Here is a 19,488-nt window from a genome sequence, read left to right on the forward strand (position 1 = left end):
TTTATTTTCTTCAACATTGTGCTGTGATGTGCTGTGATGTGCTTTGCCTTTTTTGTTTCCCTGCTGAGCTTTAGAAAAATCAGCTTTGTGACTTGAGAAAATTAGCAAGTAACTAAATGTATGATAAGTAATGTTCCTTTGGCAAAATTGACTGCATACTGAAGGTATTGATTTCCCGTAACAGAGTGGTATAGTGCATGGAGTAACTGGAGAGATTTCAGTGGGTTTAAAGGAAAAGTCTTGATTTGAAGATCTGTTTGTTTGCTGGGTGCTGTTTTATATGAGTTGTGCTAGGTACATTAGTATAACTTTAGAATTCTGAGGCATGTGTTTTTTTCTAACTCTTTCTCTGTTTAACACTTAGGAGATGCTGATGGCTACAAATAATATCATTGACCCTAGTTAAAAACAATTCCAGGCTATCTAGACCCCTAGCCAGATAATCTCTTATTTTAGTAGCTGAAGGTACTTTGGTGTATTAAGAATTCAGAGTGAACCTTAATGCATTCAACAGGCTCCACCTGCCTCATGTAAATTGATTGGGAGTAGGAATTATGTTAAAATGACATTATGTATTTTTTCTTGTGATGAGAACTCTTAGGGTTTTAACAACGTTCATATGTTACATAGAGCAATGTTAATGATACTGATCACGTTGTATGACTCTCATTTATCTTACCAAGATTTAGTAGATTTTCTTGAATACAAATTTCTTCACTTACAAAAATTTAAAAAATAACAAAATAAAATGACATTATGTAAAATGTAGACATCTTTAGACTTTTCCATTGGTAGCTCCCAATTCTAGGCTCTGTTCTTTAGTTGGCACTCATACATGAGTTAAAAGAATGTTTAAAAAATAAATACCAACAAATCTTAAATATCTTTAAAAACTAATGTTAAAATGAATATGTAATATTTTTTAAAAAAACTTGTGTTTACTCCCATATACAATACAACCGTTCTCACGCACATACCACCAATATGAACACGTGCCGTGGGAACCGTAATTTAAATAAATGAATATCCGATGCAGAGTGTGGAGCGTTTCCCATGCCTCTCAAATCACATCACTGGAGCAAAATGGAGCCTTGCTGTAAGTACGTAGAAGTTGCACTATCTAATGGTGTAGCTCCATCCACGTAAGATTACTTAAATTAAGATGAGTTAAATAAAACTGAATTCAATACTTCAGTCACACTAGCGACACTTCAGGTGCCCAGGGTACTGGAGGGTGCAGATGTAGTACATGCCCCTCATTCGATTGGATACAAAAGCTCTGTTGGATGGCGCTGAGTTGGAGAGGAGACAGAGAATTCCTGCTTTTGAGAGGCTTATCTTGTATCTGAGGGAAGATCAGGGGCTAGAAACAGGAGTAACAGCAACAAAAGTTTGCAGCGGAAATAGGGGGGAAAAAAAAGGAAAGAGCTGTGGGTCACATGACTGGGTACTGGAGGCCCGACTGGGCCACAGCCCAGAGTCACACACTTACTAGGTAAGCTCCATGGAGGGATATGACTGACTTTGGGTTGTTTTTCGGGTTTTTTTTGCTTCTATATCCAGTTTCTAATACTGTGTCCTGCTCGTAATAGTCACTGAGTAAATATTTGCTGAATACCCTCAATAATGACTCGGTAGAATGATGGTTATTTGGGGGTCAGAGATCCCCCCGAGATCCTGGAGAGAACTAAGGCTCCAATCCCAGCTGGGTGTACCTACGCTTAGAATGATGCCTGCCATTCAGGGGCCTCTGTATCTTGGCATAAAAATGCCCACTTTGGAACACTCTTTAGCATATCCCAAATATATCCATACATGCCTTTAGTATAAGCAGTGGGGAAATGAATCGTTTTGTGCAAGCACAGAATCATTCCTTATTTACCTCTTCTTTGCTCTTATCCGTGTCAAGTACACAGAAAGCAAGGCCAAGGGCCAAAGTCTGACTGCTTCTGCTGGTAAAGATTCACACAGCCACGTTTAGATTCAGACGGCTCATTACTTCATAGGCAGCGCCAGCTTCCCGCAGTCTTTGTCCTCCACACCAGAAAGGATGCCACCGAAACAGGCAGAGCTGTTTGTATCCCATAGAAGTCATGGGCTGCCCACTGCTGAGGAGCCAGTGCCAGACCACAGCTAAGAGGTCTTGTACTCTGCACTCCCTTCCAAGGAGAGTGCAGCGGGGATCCTCAGACCCCTCTCAAAATGGGAGGCAATGAAAAGCTACTTCCCGACAGCCCACCATGACAGATGAGGTAGGGCAGTGAGTGGGAGACGGCCTTGAAGCAGCTCCACACGCCTCCACGCCTCCATCCCCTGTGTTCCTGAAGGTTCCCAAGGGCTTCTGCCAAGGCTCGGGTGAATCTGAGTCTGCCTGTGTGTCCTTTGTGGACATGTGCAGGGTCACCAGGGTCCCATACCCTGCTGGTCTCTCTCTTTTTTAATTGAGATGTAATTGACATATAACATTATATTAGTTTCAGATATATACCATAATGATTCGATATATGTGTATATTGCAATGTGATCACCACAGTAAGACTAGTTAACATGCATCACCACACATAGTTACACATTTTCTTTTCTTATTGATGAGGACTTCTAAGATCTGTTCTCTTAGCCACTTTCAAATATGCAAAATAATATAAAACTATAGGCACCATGCTGTACAGTACATCCCCAAGACATATTTATTTTATAAGTGCAACTTTGTGCCTTTTGACCCCCTTCACCCATTTCACCCATCCCCCAAATTTTACTGGTGTTTAGAGGTGAAGGTGGTGAGTGGCACTTCAGGACTTCAGGGGGCCTACACTCTGGGAAGTTCAAAGGCTGTGTAGAGGATTTGAGAGGGGCTAGAAAGGAGAACAGTAGAAGGAGCCAAGAAATAGAGGATAGTAAGGGAAGACAAAATAACTATACATGGAATTTGAGTTTTTCAAGGACAGAAAGATGGCAAAGGAGATCTTGTCAGGTGTATTCATAACGCTATGTCCTTCTTCATGTCTTTCATGAGTCGCAACTATAAACCAGAGCTCTCAATAGGTTAAGCCCATATCTAGTAAGCAAAGACTTATTAACAGACACATTTACAGCAGACATAATCCCACTCAATAGTTTGAACTAGACAAATATGGACCAGAAAGAGAGGAGACTCTAAAATTAGGTCTTAAAGAAAAATCTCTCAAATTATCAAATTTATCTGGAGTCATCTGGTTCTTCTCAATTGTCATGTTGGTTCGATGTCATAGTGCAGCATCCAGAGTTTTCATGCGTTTCATCTTCTCACAGATTTACCATCAATTGGCCTAATTTTAAACAAAGCTTGACTGTGAGATGGTCTAAGCTTAAGAAATTTCCTCAAATGCAAGGAATTTAATTTTTGATGATGTCTTCTCAAGAGCGACTTTCGTTGATATTTTTAGCCATCTTGCCTGTTCTCGAAATTGCATGCATTAATGTTCTTTTATCCATCTCATCATCATCTGCCACTCTTGAATGGTTAACTATAACTACAACAGCCTCCGCTCGTTCAGTTCGGATAGGTCCTACACCTTGAACAGAAGCTCCTACGCCCGCGACAGCATGATGATCGAAGAACTCCTGGTCCCATCCAAGGAGCAGGTACGTGTGTGCTTCGTAGAACAGCCTTCGACTGTTCAACTTCCATTCGTGGTTGAGTCACGCTTGTTGTCGCATGACAAAAACTCTTCTTTCTGCACGTGTGATCTTGCATTTGTAAGTCTACCTGTATTGCCAGTTAAAGAAAAGATACCATAAATAAAAATATCCTTCTTTTCTGCAAGTGAGCCTCTAAAATCCCACAGAGAGAAACTTAGAAAGTCCAGGGAAAGGTGTGGATACCTTCCTCATTTGTGGGATAAATCTTTCCATTTTTCAGAAAGAGAGTTCAGAATAATTGGGAGCTAAAGCTGCTGACATTAGTCATGTGAATGTTTGATTTTGCTAAACTATGTATGCATATTGGAATTTGCTGAAATCGTTTTTAGTGAGTTAAAGACTAGATTGGTCATGTTTTTTGGTCCCTTAGCTTCAAAGCTGCCTGAGATGGACTTTCTCAAGATGTGGTAGTATTTTGCTTTCTACTGGATTCTCTGCTCAGTTCTTTCGGTGTTTGTGCAATTTCTTCTTGCCGATGATTGTGGTTGAATAGATGCTGGTTTATTAGAGGAAGTCCCCAGTGACAGAGTCCTGCCGCACAGGGGCTCAGGGCGGTTCATTATTCTAGATACACACAATACCTGGTTTTAAATGTGGACAGTTAGGAGCTGATGATGGAGGAAACTGTTTGGACCATAAAATTAATTTTGAAGGTGGCCTATAATATTTAAACCATGTAAATAGTTGGTGAAATCATGCTGGACTTACTGATTCACTGTGTAATGAAGATGAATTGGAGCAGATGAATAAGTGATAGACACTAATTATCACCAAGTTAGAGGTAGTCAGACCTTGGGAACTCCCACCAGTCTGGAGACGCCGACTTCGAGACACTACAGATGTACGTTGTACTTCACAAGGACCTGCGGTACATGCTTTAACGCTTTATACTCTCTAGAACATTCTTAGCAAGCAGGCCTTACAGAAGTGTTCACAGTGGCTCTTCAGTGTTTGGTCGAACAAAACACCCTTTGTGGAATGATTATAGGTGCATCCCATGGCTTAAGTGGGTGTTGGCCACAGAGAAAGCACTTGTCTCAGAACCTGAAGCTAAGCTCTTAGGTGTAAGTGTTGCCCGGGTATCGGCTGAGATTTTCTGAAGAATCCTCTGCTTGGTTGGCTGTGGTCACTATCCTAGCTGAGTAATCCTGATCTCTTTGTGGACCCAAATGAAGTGAAATGTTAGTGGATATATTGATGTCACAAGTGTAGAAATACCTGAAACTCTCTGTGCTCTAAGGAAACCCCATAAAACTTAGAAAATTGCAGGTGAAAGGAGATGCCTTGGTTATCAGTAACACTTTGCTGCCATGTAACACATGTGTCTAGCTCTGTAATGGAAGAACAGGTCCTTGGTTGAACCTATGAAGGGTTTATATTTCTGAATATATATATTGTTTAGGGGGCAAGAGCCTGAAACTGGGGCCACTGCCACCATTATCACCACGATGTCACCCTCACCACAGCCACCACCACCACTCTTACCATCTTAGTTACACAGCTTCTCAGTTTCTGCACATCAGCCTTCAAGAACAATGTGAATGTGGTGCTAAAGGCTGTGAACAGGCTGCTCGGGGTTCTCACGCATCGCTGTCAGCTTCTGCCAAGACCTGCGTACTCGGGTAGCATGGTGAGGCAGCCTTTACTCAGAATGGAGGATTTGTGATCAGAGATGAAGGCTAGAGAGAACTTCTGGGGTAAAACTGATGTCCTTTTGTGTAGTTGGTTGCTGCTTCAATTTCAGAAACACTTCTGTGGGACGTCACAAAGCCTCCTGCGTGCCAGTGAGGAGAAAAGAGAGCTTAGGATGCCTTGAAATCTTTACAAACAGATCTTAAATTGATAACTACAGAAGCAAGAGGCTGCTTTCTTTAATGGCCACAGAGAACTCGTGGTCTGACAGGCATTCTTGTGGAACTAGCATGTTTAATGAGCATATCACATGACTCTGTGATAAATTCACCACAGATTTGGAAAAAAGATATGAAAATCATGAAGACATTTTAGGGACAGTTGGGGGCATTTGAAAATGTATTGGCTATCTTGTTAAGAAACCAGTGTTCATTTTCCTAGCAGGGACAACAGTAGTGAAGCTAGACAGGGGAGTCTCTCTCTTCCAAGGGTGTGCATGCAGAAGTTTTCAGGAGTGAAGTAGTCTTTGTCAACTATTTATTTCCAAATGGTTCGGCCAGAACTGTATAGGCATGGAGCGAGACAGAAAAATCAAATATGGCGAAATGTTCGTTACTGAATCTAGGTGGAGTGTATATGGGTATTCCTTATACAGTTCTTTCAACTTTTTTATTTGTATAAAATAAAAACTTGGAGGAAAGGGAAAAAACTGAAAGAGGTATATTAACTGATTTAGTCCCTCGTGTCTCGTTTATTGTAGAAGAGAGAGAAAGGCTAATTCCTCTAAAGAAGGGCTTTAGGAGGGAAGAGTCTGCTTATGCTGGGCATGACTAATGAGATGCATTTTCTTCAGAAATGCATTGAAACACTTTATGTTAGAAATAAATGACAAAAAATTGTTAGTTTGTCTATCATGCCTCAAAATCTGCATTTATAAATTCCAAAATGGAATTTCTCAGCAATATTGATTCTGCCTGAAAGAGTGCAAGAAATTTAAAATATTGAGCCTTCCTAAAGCAATAATATATGACTTTCTGTCACATTTAAAAGTGCCCTGTCATTGCCCAGTTAAAGTTGCTTTGACAAGTAAAGGTGAAATATGAATAAAAATTAACTTACCGTGAATGTCCTTTTTTTTTTCTTTTTTTTGGCAAAAGTAGACCTCACCTATACCAAGCACAGTTGTCTCTTATCCTGCGCTGATTAACCAGTTTGCACATTAACCACAGTTAAAGTACAGTTAAGACCCAGGAGTGTCAGCAAGGCCTGCCGCCCCCAGGCTCCTCAGAACCCGTGTTGGCTTGAAGGCCGGGGTGGAGGCCAGAGCTGGGCGGGAGGATGGGGGAAGGAAGCCCATCCTTATCTCTTTAAAAGAGACGATCACTCAGTTCCTGATCCAGAGGGCCTGGGCTTGGGGTTTTTAAATGCACTCAGAGTTGAGAGCCGCTGATTCCTAGTTAGAATTCTGAACTAGGAGTGCACATTCGAATCATTAAGTGGCTCTTTGGAGAGCAAGGTGCCCATAGAATTGGAGTCTCCCTGGCTGGGGAGACCCCAGTGTCTCTCTTTGAAAGTTCTCTAGGTGATTCTGGGATGCACCTCTGGTTAGGAACCACTGATTTAAAGCAGCTCTGGCTGGGCTCTTTCTGTATATTGGTCAGTCAACGTCTAATGTATTTGTTCTATAAGCTGAAATTTGTCTGTGTCAGGATGTCCTAGAGCAACATCTGTGCCTGGAAACATTCCTTTCCGAATAGGTGATAGTAAAGAAAAGGGATTACTCCCAACTGAAGCCCAATTGTCTAGCATGAAAATAATAAACAGGTTCTTTCATTTCTTCTGACATAATTATTGAAGGAAACTGTCTGGTCTGGCTTACGTAATTGCCGTGTAAGATCCAGCTCAGCCAGTCCTCACTGCATAAATGAAATACTGTTCAGTAGACTCCGTAGCGTCAGGAGATGTGGTGGTGATACTTGTGGTGATGGTGTTGAAAACAGCTCCTACTGTGTGCCAGGCACTGTTCTAAGTGTTGCAGAATTAGCTTAGAACAATTTAGAATGAACTCATTTACATGTCACAAAAACCCTATGGGATCATTTATTTGCTCCATTAAAAAAATGAAGAAACGGAGGCACAGACAGCTTAAGGAATTCACGTCAGGGGACACAACTGGTCAGGGGCAGAGTCGCTGGCTGGCTGTAGGTTGTCCACTTTACCTCTGCCCTGAAGGGAGCCAGAGAGCCCAGGACTTTACACGTGTCCTCCGGGATCTCAGACTTAGTATTCTTAACATGGGTGCGGTACAATCATCTTTATTCCCCCCCTCTTTTTTTTTTAGCATGGACGATTATATTTAGACACATGTTCTTCATTATGCTTATTTCTAATTCTAATAATAAGTTCTTACTTAATGTGCTTTAAAAGGAGTTGACAACAGCTCCAGTTTATATTCAGTGACAAATTATGAAAGTCATGGAGAAAATTATTATACTAAAAATTATGGCATGTAAGGCATCATTAAAGGAATAGAAATATTTGACCTTTACATAGATAGGAGGTAGAAGGTCTAACAGTGGTCTAGGGAGGGATAAATTGGGAATTCAGGATTTGCAGATACCAGCTACTATATGTAACAGAGAGAAACAACACAGTCCTACTGTACAGCACAGGGAACTGTATTTAATACCTTGTAATGGCCTATAATGAAAAAGAATATATATATATGTGTGTCTGTGTATAACTGAATCACTATGCTGTTCAACAGAAATTAACACAACATTGTACATCGACTATACTTCAGTTTAAAAGAATAGGGGAAAAATAGTGGCCTAAAAATATTTTTCAGGTTACCCAGTTAATTACACTTCTTTTGAATGACCCTAGAAGTAGTTGGGATGTATACTGTGGGCAGAAACATTTAAATCAGTATGATTCCTGGTGGTTATTCAAAGATGAGAGAAGAACAGAAATTACTTAGGGAATGGGTTTTTGCCTGCAGACGCCCGTCCCACTTCTTTAGGTGACAGTGACAGGATCTGATAGTCAACCCCCTAGACCCACCGTTTTCTCAGTGTAGTTTAGAAGGAGCTAAAATCCCTGCCTCTCCTCCAAAGGTGGGCTTCAAATCTGGCCATTCAGAGGATTCATTTTCCTGGATCATAGTGATTAGATTAGGGTGAAATATAAAATCTGAGCCAGTCTAGTGAGACTCTGTCTAGCCTTCAGGGTTACTAAGCTGTAAAAGTGATGTCAACCCAAAGCTGCTGAGGGTGGAACATGAAGACAAACCATTCCTACCATCTTTTGAGCCAGAGCTGGATTCAACCATGCCTGAAGTTATACCATCCAGACTTTCCCACTATATAAACCCATACATTAACCTCCATCTTCCCCCACCCTTGGGGTGTCTTAAGCCCATTTAATTTGGGTTTCTGTCCTCACTAATATGCTTGCTATTGGTGGTGGTCGAATCCGGCATGAACAAGCACATGTCAAGGTTGGAACAAAGGAAGTCTTCTAGCATCTGAAAATGTAGTTCAGCTTTGAGATTCTCTTATTTTATGCTTTCTCTCAAGAAATAAATCTCATTTTAACAAAATAAAAAGAAAATGAGCTGTGCTTTAGGAGAATAACTATAAACTTGGGTGTTCCCAAGCAAAAACTTATAAAAGGACTTCTTTGCAGTTGATCACTAAGGCATGAGCTCCTTCCATTTTGTTTCAAATCTCTGGATACAGACGCCGATCACCTGCAAAAGGAAAGAAACGGGGCAGCTGTAGGGCCCTGTCCGTCTCTGATCAGATTGCTATCTTCTTGCAGACTTCCCTTTTTCAGTACAGATTTGCCCATGTGGTTTATTTCTCAGGGGACTATTAGCAGGGCCTCAGATGGTGGTCAGTTGAGAAGGTTTAACTTAAAGTGTGTGAACAGTTGCACTGGCTGTTTGGATAGTCACTGTGGAGAGGATTCTGTGGTCACTATTGGAGGCCTCATTATAGCCTCCATGTCCCTGGAGGCTGCTGTCACTTCCACCCCGTAATCCTTCTCATTTGTCTCCCAGCCTAGGATTCCAGAGCCTTTGGGTTAGACTTGGTCTTTTTTGAGGCTAAGGATGATGTCATGAGTATTTAGTTATATATTGAATTGTGCTGCTTGATATATTAGCAAGTAATGTGGACATTGGAGAGTTCTTCAGGGGAAATTTCCTGTGTATTTTTTCAAGACCTAAGCACTTTTCAGTGATCTCACTAACAGAAAAGGAGAATGCCTCACCCAAAAGGCTGGGTGTGCTGATGATCTTTCCTCCTTTCCCTGCAAACCCCCTTCCCTCTCCCTCATCAGCAGATTGACCTTCCTATTTCTTTTGTTTAAACTGATGTCTAAGGGGCTCTCCGAAATGTGCATGGTGGTGGAAGGTAACCGGTCTGGGATTAAAGATGTGCTAGAGATAGTCTCTTGGGAGATGAGCACCGTGGACTAGTGACATTTAATATGCTGCTTTTCCTCTCCAAAGTGCTTTGCCAGCATTACTCAGGTGATCCATTCAACACCTCTCACAGATTGATCAGCAAGATAACAGATTTTTTTTTTAAGGCAGAGAGGCTGGTGTTGTGACTGACTTAATGTGGTCCAGTTTGTTTAGACATCTTGAGCTGGATGTTGATGAGTTAACACTGTCAGCTTCTAGGCTGACCTTGGTTCCCCTTCTCTTGTTGAATTTGGTAGCTAAATTATCTTGAGATCAATCCAATTTGGAAATCCCAAGAACCCAGCTTTGTTAGGGTTTGTGTTCAAGTCTCAAATAAATCTTAGGTGTAGTAGAGTTGATTTCAAAAAAAGAAGTACTTGAGGGAAAATAGACCTGCTTTGGCAAGCTTTTAGTTTTTATTTTGCTGCTGAGTCAAAGTTTCCCCATGGAATTCATTTTTAAGGTGTACGTGATGTTTTGATATACGTATGCATTGTGAAGTGATTTCCACAGCCAAGCTAATTAACATATCCATCACCTCCAATAATCGCCCTTTTTTGGTGCATAGTAAGAACACTTGAGATCTATTCTCAGCAATTTTCAAGGATATAATATGTTATTGTTCATTACCGTCACCATGCTGTGCATTAGGTTTCCAGAATTTATTCATCTTATAACTTAAAGTTTGTACCCTTTAATCAGTATCTCCCCTTTTCCTCCACCCCCCCCCCATGGTAACTGCCCATGGTAACGGCCATTCTATTCTCTGTTATTGGGAATTAGACTTTTTTTTTCTTTTAAGATGGAATCCATTTCTTAAAAGAATATTTCCAAATCATGGTGGTGGATGTCCAAACAGAACTGCTGCCTATTCCAGGAGCAGTTGGCCATTTCACGAAGTATCTGCTATAGATCAAATTAATCATACCACTCAGCCCAGCACCTCCCGCACATTCTATTAGATGGATCACTCATTCCGTGCTCTCGGCCACCTTATGGATGAGGTATGGTCATTACCACTTTACAGACAGGGAGACTGGGGCTGAGAAGAGTATTTCAGTTTCCCTAGTGTCGCATTAGGTGGTAGAGCTAAGAATAAAATTGAGGTCTTCTGCCTGCTTAAACCCATTCTGCTGCCGACCACTAGGCGGCAGTGCCACTCGAATCAGCAAAGCGTGGCGGACCTGGAAGAACCCATTTTTAGGGCAGTGTTCGGAGGGCCAAGATGTTACTATTACTTGTTAATCTAGCAGGCTGCTCCTACAGTCTGATAAAACATGTGCAGTCCTAAAAAGCTACATAAGGGGCTGCAACATGATACAAATTTAGGAAATAATTTCAATGTTAAAAAATCTGGGAGTATCAAGATTATTATTTTCTGTGTTTTCATTTGCTTAGCAGTTTAGATTTTCACACCACTTTCACATTACTTTGGTCATTTCATTCCTTTCATTCTCATGGTGAGTTGGCGCAGTTAATGTTATCTGTCCAAACTCTAGTGCAGAAGTGGAGGTTCAGTGACATTTTTTGGCTTGCCGTTCACTGGGCTGTGAAGTGATGCAGCCCACATCTAACCCAACCTTCAATTCTCTGTCTAAAGAATCTGACACGCCCATGGGTCCCCCTGCCCTGGCCCTGTCCGATGGTGGCCACAGGCTGAAGTTATCTTTGACAAGCCTTTACTCTCCTGGGTTCCCAGGCTGGTTCCAACATCCAGCCATTTCCCAACTAGGTCATGTTTACAGTTTTTCAGATTAGATGCCCTGGGTTTTCCATGTGACCTGTTACTGTGAGCTCTACCGGGCACTGTTAACAGTAGCGTATCGAGGCCCCCAGTTAATCTGCCGGACCACCTTGTGCCCGCTGCCAGAGATAGCAGAGCGGACGGACAAGGACCTTAGGTGGTGTCATCCAGCTGGGGGCTGACAGTCTGCAGCTGGGAGACTTATCTTACATTGGGGTTAACTGGATTTCTCTTTCTTTTCCTTGCAAATACTTTCTTGCCTCTGCCCCTTTTCTTTGTGCCTGGACATTTATTTCCAGACCTGGGCATCTGGGTGTCTGCTTGTGAATCCAGGGTGTGCTTGGTCTCCTCTTTCCTCTGATGAATAGGGCTGGGAAGAAACTGTTTAGGGAAAGTGGGAAGCTCTTGGAGACAGTGATATCATCGTTAGTCAGGCTTTGGACTCTATTGAATAATGCATATTTTGATTTTCGTGGTATCCATGATACTACTTCCAAGATAAAAAATGATGTGCCTGTTCACAGTCATTGTTGACGTGGGAGTAAAAGGTCTTATTAAGTTAATGTGAGCTTCTCCTTAACACACTGTTCTATTAAAAAAGCCACCCACTGCTGGGTATTGACTTTGTGTTGTCAAATTTTTGAAGTCTATATCTGAGCTTGAGTTTCTTCATCTGTAAAATAGTATAATTTTACCTCCAAGGCTACCAGGTCCTGAGGATTCAAAGAACAAATGAAGGTAAAGGCCTCAGGACAGCCCTTGACTTTGAGCTGATACAGAGTAAGTGGCAGTATTGCTGTTAACATAGGAATTTAAATGCTTTTGAATCAATAAAGAAGACCTAGGCATTTATAAGATACATTCTCCTAACTGGATGGACTCTGTTGATTTAATACAGGCACCCTGTGTGTAAGGGACCAGTGGTGGCACTGGAATATTTTTGGTTCTGCTGTCTTCTCCACAAATGATTAGATTTTAACAGATGAAATAAAAGTCCTTTAAAAAGTAGAAAGGACTATACCATGCCAATGCTGTCCTTGGTGCCAGATTTTTTAATGCACATTTTCATTTAATCTCCGTGTCAATGAATCCTCAATTTGAAAATGAGGAAACTGAAACTGAGAAAAGTTAAGAAACATTCTGAGGATCTAAAAACCAACAAATAATGTTGAGGCATATCCAAGGGGACTTTCAGTAAACAAAGAAAGGTCAAAGGATACAGAATGAACAACAAGGTCCTGCTGGATAGCACAAGGAACTAGATTCAATAGCTTGTAATAACCTATAGTGAAAAGGCATATATATATATATACATATATATATATACACACACACACACACGTACACACACATATGTATAATAACTGAATCACTATGCTGTACACCAGAGATTAACACAGCATTGTAAATCAGCTATACTTCAATTGAAAAAAATACAGAAGAAAAGTCAAAGGCAAAGTATCTCCTTTATTCCTGATGGAGACCAGGCTGAGGGCTGGCCTAGTGTCTGAGCCTGGGCCTGGTAACTGAACCCCTGAAGTAAGCAGACCCCCTCCCCAGTGGCCAGCAGGACCGGCCCAGAGCAACAGACCCCTCCCTCGCAGAGGCGTGCTCAGGGGCGCAGAGAGGGATGTCCGCCCTCTGTGACCACGCTCAGGCCCGTGACAGTAAAAGCTGAATCTGAGCAGAGCCCTTCCAGCTACTTTCCCACGTCTACCGCTCAGATAAACGAATCACCCCACATTCCCAGGGCCAAAGTGAATACAGAGAGACAGAGAGACAGGGAGAGGCGATCCTAGGAAGCGACATAAGGGGCTGCAACGTGATACAAATTTAGGAAATAATTTCAGTGATAAAAAATCTGGGAGTATCAAGGTTATTATTTCCTGTGTCTTCATTTGCTTAGCAGTTTAGATTTTTCACACCACTTTCACATTACTTGGGGAGAGGCCCACAGTTACACAGCTGAGTTGCCTTTCCAAAATGGGAAACTTAGGAGTGGGAAAGAAGTGCTCTCTATTAACAAGTGGCAAAGGCAGTTTTCCAATCGAAGTCTGTGACTCAACTCTAAAGCCTAGCTTTTCCATGAAACGCCAGGAACACTGCTACTTGTTGTGGGAAATTTGACAGCCATCTCCAGCTCACCTTTTTTAACCATCATCACGTGGAGTGTCCTGTTTGTCATCTGAGGTGTCTATTTGTTCAGTAACCAAATGGAAGAAGAGCTCTTCATGGCACCACGAACAATAGCACATCAGACGCTTTTGAAATTCATATTGTAGCTTAAGTAAATGGTTCCAATTTCACACGTTAGTTTTAAGTTAAACACTAGTGTGTAGAAATAAGTATTTGGAGACAGGTAGCTTGGAAATGAAGCTACCAATTCATTTCTTAAAAAAAAAACACCCTAAGTTCAGATGAATTACCTTATTTTGTATTTAGATGGATGCACTGTAGGAAGAACATTTTGTACATCTGTATTTAGGTTATTAAAATAGCTAGGACCACCCATATACCTAAGCAAAACTCTGTGGAAAAATAAACTGGGTGTGTATAACTGAATCACTGTGCTGTACACCAGAAACTGACACAACATTGTAAATTGGCTATATTTCAATTTTTAAAAGATTTTTAAAATTTTTAAATTTAAAATGGAGACAAATATTGGGACATATGGCTCTTTGTTTGGAACCAGGCTGTTCATTATACATGTGTTCATTTGTGTTATGACGAAGTTCCTAGGAGTAGTAAGCAGTTGTGAGAGTAAAGGAGTAAAGATGGACTCAGAGAGATGTGGGTCCCGTGTGCTGGCACCTTCCAGTCTCGATAAATATTTCATGATGGCGCTGATACCTTTTTGTGTGACATAATTCATTGTTTCAATGATTAATGTCTCCAGTGCGTGTTTCTAAGAGTACCAAAGGTAAATAATTTACTGTAATTACCAAAGAGGAGTGATATTACTTATTTATTAGAACTTGAAAAAAAAAATGGGTCCTTTGTTGAAAAACAACCTTAGGGCCTGAATGTAGGAATGGCAGTTAGCTAAAAAGATCACATGAGCAGCAGTGCCTACTTTATGTTAAATATTTGGCCCCACTCTGAAGGTTGGTTGGTTGGGGTCTCTGAAAGTTAGTAAAACTGGTAAATGAGGCCAGATTAAAACCAACACCTAATCTTTGGTTAACCCCTAAAGACTTGGGGAGCTCTGTGAAGTGATGTGTTGCTCTTTCGGGGTTAGGACCTAGGCTCTGTGAACCCTTACCACCACCATTGATCACACACCCATCCACTGAATGTGTCCTCTCTCGCTGAATGCAGAGACAGCCACTCCTCATTCGTTTTTGCATTTTCCTAGGATTCTAGGTAGAGTAGTGACTTGCGCATAAGTGTTCTACAAGTTATTTATCAATTTGGTTTCAGGGCTTTGTTGTTTTTAATCTTTGTAATTCACAGTAATTTTTTAAATTTAAGTTTTATTATTTTCAAAGTTATACAAACAAAAAGTCATGTCATTTTATAAGACATAATCATTATTCATTAAAAAAAGAATCCCCATATACACTTTCAGCCCCCAACTCCTCTCCAGAGACAACTGCTTGCAGTCCCTTTGGATGACTGAGTACCAAGCTCATTAGATGCTCTCTACCTGGTGGAGGGCTTGCCAGCCGTGATGTCCACCAAAGTAATAAGCCTGGGACATTTCACTGGAAAATCCCACAGAAGACGGCCCATTTTCTGCCTAGAGTCCAGTAAAGGAAGAAGGCTGGATCTGAACTTTCAGTCCATAAACTTTCAGTTCATCTCCATTTTCATTCCTGTGCCTCTGCTCTTCCCGTCCTCTGCCTCTGCTCTCTCCGCCTCTAGTCTTCTGCAGTGATGATGGGAGGGAGTTATTTGGGGATTATGGGGATCTGATCACTTTTCAGAGATACTTTCAACCATTCCTTGTATTTCTGCTGGTGTCTTTTATTCTCTCTGTCCGTGTGTGTGTGTGTGTGTGTGAATACTTGACTGTCAGTGTCGTGAGGTTTCAGTAGAAAGCAGATCTTTAGCAGGACAAAAATTGAGAATGATTTTGGTTTTGGTCTGTGAGATAACATCTTTCGTCAGATTTGGAACATTCTTAGCCAGTCTCTCTTCAAACAGAGCCTCCACCACACTCTCCTCTTCTACTTCCGAGAGTCCAATCACACATATATTAAAACCTTTCATTGTGTTCCACAAGTCTCATATGATTTTCTGTATTCTCCATTCTTTTTTAAAATCTATCCTTCATTTTGTGTATTTTTCCATTTACACTTCCAATTTACTAACCCTGTTTTCTATTGCGTCTAGTCAAGAATTCACATTATCCTTGGAACTGAACAAAGGCCCATTTGATTCTTTCTTACGTATATCCCAGTGCTCTGTTAAATTATCCACCATTTAATTTCCTTTCTCTGTCTCTCCCCCTTTTTTCTTAAACATGCTAATCATAGTTATTATCATAACTATAATCAAAGTCCTCATCCGCTTACTTCACATTTAGGATGATCTGGGTTTGTCTTTATAGTATCTGGATTTGGGGAGGGGGTTCTGTTTGTGTTCACGTGCTCCAGCCACACTTGGCAGACTTTCACTGCATGCTAGAGGTGATGTGTAAAAAAATTTTGTGGACCTGACATCCAATGATGATATATACCTTCAAAGAGGATTCACCATCCTTCTGCTAGTCAGATAGAGTGGTGGTTGATCATTTTAATCCAATCAATCATTTGCTGAAATAAGGCTGGCTTGCAGCCCTGGTAAACCTGAGGCTACCTCTGGTTTGTCCCTGGCCCTTCAAGGTTCTTATTTGAAATTCTGCTGTGATCTTGGAGTCCCCTCCCATTCCAAGTCTCAAACTCTAAACCTTTTTTTTTTTCATGAAACTGTTCGAAAGCTCCATTACGCCTTTCAGAGATTTTTCTGGTTAGTTTTTTCGCTTGCTGTTTTCTGCACAGCCCCAGAATTTAGCAAGTGTTCTTAACAGAAATCTGTAGCTTGCCCGGTCTCCACTAAATTCCCTTGATTTTTCTGTTCGCCAGCAGGTAGCCCCTGTGAGTGCAAAGCCCAAATTCTGTCTGCACTGGTAATTGACAAATGCCCCCAAGTTTAAAATGGCAACAGGAAGTCAGCCCAACTCTTCAAGGTCTTCCCCTGTCCTAGGATAGCACCCAGCTCTCTGTGCCCCCGTTGTTCTCTGCTGCCTTCAGAGAAGACTTCCATCCTTATCTGGTGTGCGTGGTGCAGCATTAGGCTGCTGCTGGCTACTATGCCCCACTGGGAAACACAAGTCATCAGGTTGATTTTTTTTTTTTAATTTTCATTTTGAGATTTGGAAAAGAATTTTGCAATTGTTGTAGGATGAATATAGAGGTTGTTGAAGGGGATTAGAATTATTGCTGTGATATTCCTTTTGCCTTGTCTTTTACTCAAGATGATTTCTGAAGAGTGAAATAATACAGCATATGAATAAACTTTATTGTCTAATTCTTGAATCTTCAATGTAGACCTTTAGAGGAGTATATAGTCAGCCCCGTGGATGCAGAGGGCACAGGTACTGGTTGTTTCATATACAGGAGTTGAGCATCTTTAGATTTTGGTACCCGCGGGGGCAGGGGTTGAGTGGGGTATGTCCTGGGACTGATCCCTCAAGGGGACTGAGGGACAGCTGTGAAAAAAGAAAAGTTGTTTATTTTGAGTGTTAGACTGTCTGGACTTAACGGAGACATACTGGCATATTTTGTAGGCACAGAGAAACCAGTGTCTTGTGTGGGTTGTTGACACAATATATCATTTTATTTTTCAGCATCTAACATTCACAAGAGAACTCGATTCAGATTCTCTTAGACATTACAGCTGGGCTGCAGACACCTTGGACAATGTCAATCTCGTCTCAAGTCCTGTTCATTCTGGGTAAGTAACCAAAAAGTCACTTTCCTTTATCCTGCTGAATTAACCTTGCACTTACTATTTGCAGTTAATAAATTCATCTTGACAAGCTTCACATGTATGAAATATTGATCTTCTAAAGGACTTCTTTAGTGAGTATATGTGATATAAATGTGTAAATCATTGGTAAATTTTTTTTCTAAATAAATCTGAGTATTTATTTTTACTGATAAAAATGAAGTGCTGGAAAGGAAATTAAAGTATCACTGCATAAAAATTTCCTGGCTATTCTGGCACTACTTTTAGGTCCTTAATTTCCCTTTTCAATAAACAAATTTAAATATAGTCATTTCTCTCAATTTTACGTGATTCAAATGTAGTTTTTTTCCCCTGAGTATCTGGTTTTCCTGAAATAAAATTATAATTGAGCTGTATTAAATTACAATTTTTTAAAAGAAGTGAATTTAGAAAAGAAAAGAAAAAGTGAATGTACTGATGTGTGTCCAGCAGAAGTGCCATGGCAAAAGCCACATCAGACAGGCCCCTCGTTTCTGCCCTGCTGGTCAGCAGGATGGGAGGCAGGCAGCCAAGCGGTGACCTGCTTCAACTGCTGAATTGATGATTACGGTATTGTTGGATACTGGATTCTTCACCTATAGGTTATTAAAACTTGGGATAATTGATACCCGTACAAATGGAATAGAAATAATTCATTAACACGATACAAATGCCAAAGTATTTTCACTTTGAAATTGACATTTAGGCCATAAGTTCATTGTGATCCGGGACATGTGCAGATTAGTTTTGAATGAAATAAATTAAGAATAATTAACATTTGTGAAGTGCCTTATGTATTTTATGAAGCATTTTTTCCTGCTTTTAATTACAATAAATTGTAATAGCTAACATACCTGGTGCTTTTCATGTATCTGGCATTGTGCTAAATCTTTTACATGTATTATCTTACTTAACATTCATTTGAACCTTAAAATGACACTGTGAGATAGTGTCATTATTCAATAGCCCCATTTTACAGAAGCGACGTCCTAGAGTCAGAGTAATGCTGCAGGTTCTTTAAAGTATTCTTGCACAGTTGTGGCTTGTAACACCACAATTCTGAAAAACAAATCACTGCAGTGTCATTTAAATAAAAATAATTTACATGAAAGTGCTTTATAAACTATAAACTACATGGTGGCCTTTAAGTCATTAACATTGCATTTCTTTAATTCAATTAGAAAAACTTTTAATTATTAAGAAGAAAAATATAAAACACTCAGGATGCATTCATTCGGTGGGCAGACGTATTGAAGAGTTCTTCGACCCAAGCTTGGTGAATTGCCACCATGTTACAAAAATCACTTTGTACTCTACATAGGAAAGAGAAGTACTAGGGTTTAATTTAATAAATCGAGGACTTGAGGGCGCATAGGATAATAAAATCAGCAATGAGCTTTCCCCTGCACTGGAGACAGTGAAGTATTTGAATATGCAACTTATCTCTCCTTCCCCTTGAATTCATGGCAGACAGTAGACTTTTGGAGGGAAGCAAAAGTAATGGCAACTAGTTTGGGCTGCTTTGAAAAGGCTAATATACAGTTGGTATACACTTGGAAATAGTTCACTAATGCCAAGTCTGTGGAGTAGCTTATATGTAGCTATTTAAGGTAAATATTTTTCCAAGTTGTCCCACAAATGCCAAATGCTTTGGTTTCATTTTCTGATGGTTTTTATTTTTCCTTTGCTGATCATTGACATTTTCTGTTGCTTGCTTCTAATTATCTTACATTAATTTTTCCCATTTGCTTTTCTAAATTATTTTGCAGCTATTCTTCTCCACTTCCTCAGTATGATTCAAGGTGATGACTGTGTCCTTTATGTGAACCATCCCTTTTTTGTATTTTTAATTTATGTGCATTTTTCCCACAGTTAGATCGTGTCAATGTCTGTATATATCAGCATTTGTCATCCCACCCTTCCTAAAACTAGAAACATTCATGTGTTAGTTTTAGGATCATTTGTAGAATTCCTGCTTTCATTTAAATAG

General features: G+C 40.5%; 1 protein-coding gene across 12 annotated transcripts in view; it reads left to right on the plus strand.

Moving 5' to 3' along the window:
- ANK3 (ankyrin 3) overlaps positions 1-19,488 on the plus strand; it is a 591,977-nt gene that overhangs the window by 497,326 nt on the left and 75,163 nt on the right. For all 12 annotated transcript variants that reach the window (XM_072971465.1, XM_072971466.1, XM_072971472.1 and 9 more), the window contains 2 exons: positions 3,519-3,621; positions 17,359-17,465. In XM_072971465.1, the coding sequence (XP_072827566.1) occupies positions 3,519-3,621; positions 17,359-17,465 (210 nt within the window). The remainder of the gene's footprint in view (positions 1-3,518; positions 3,622-17,358; positions 17,466-19,488) is intronic.

This window comes from Vicugna pacos, chromosome 11 (genome assembly GCF_048564905.1).
Source record: "Vicugna pacos chromosome 11, VicPac4, whole genome shotgun sequence".
Lineage (NCBI taxonomy): Eukaryota > Metazoa > Chordata > Mammalia > Artiodactyla > Camelidae > Vicugna > Vicugna pacos.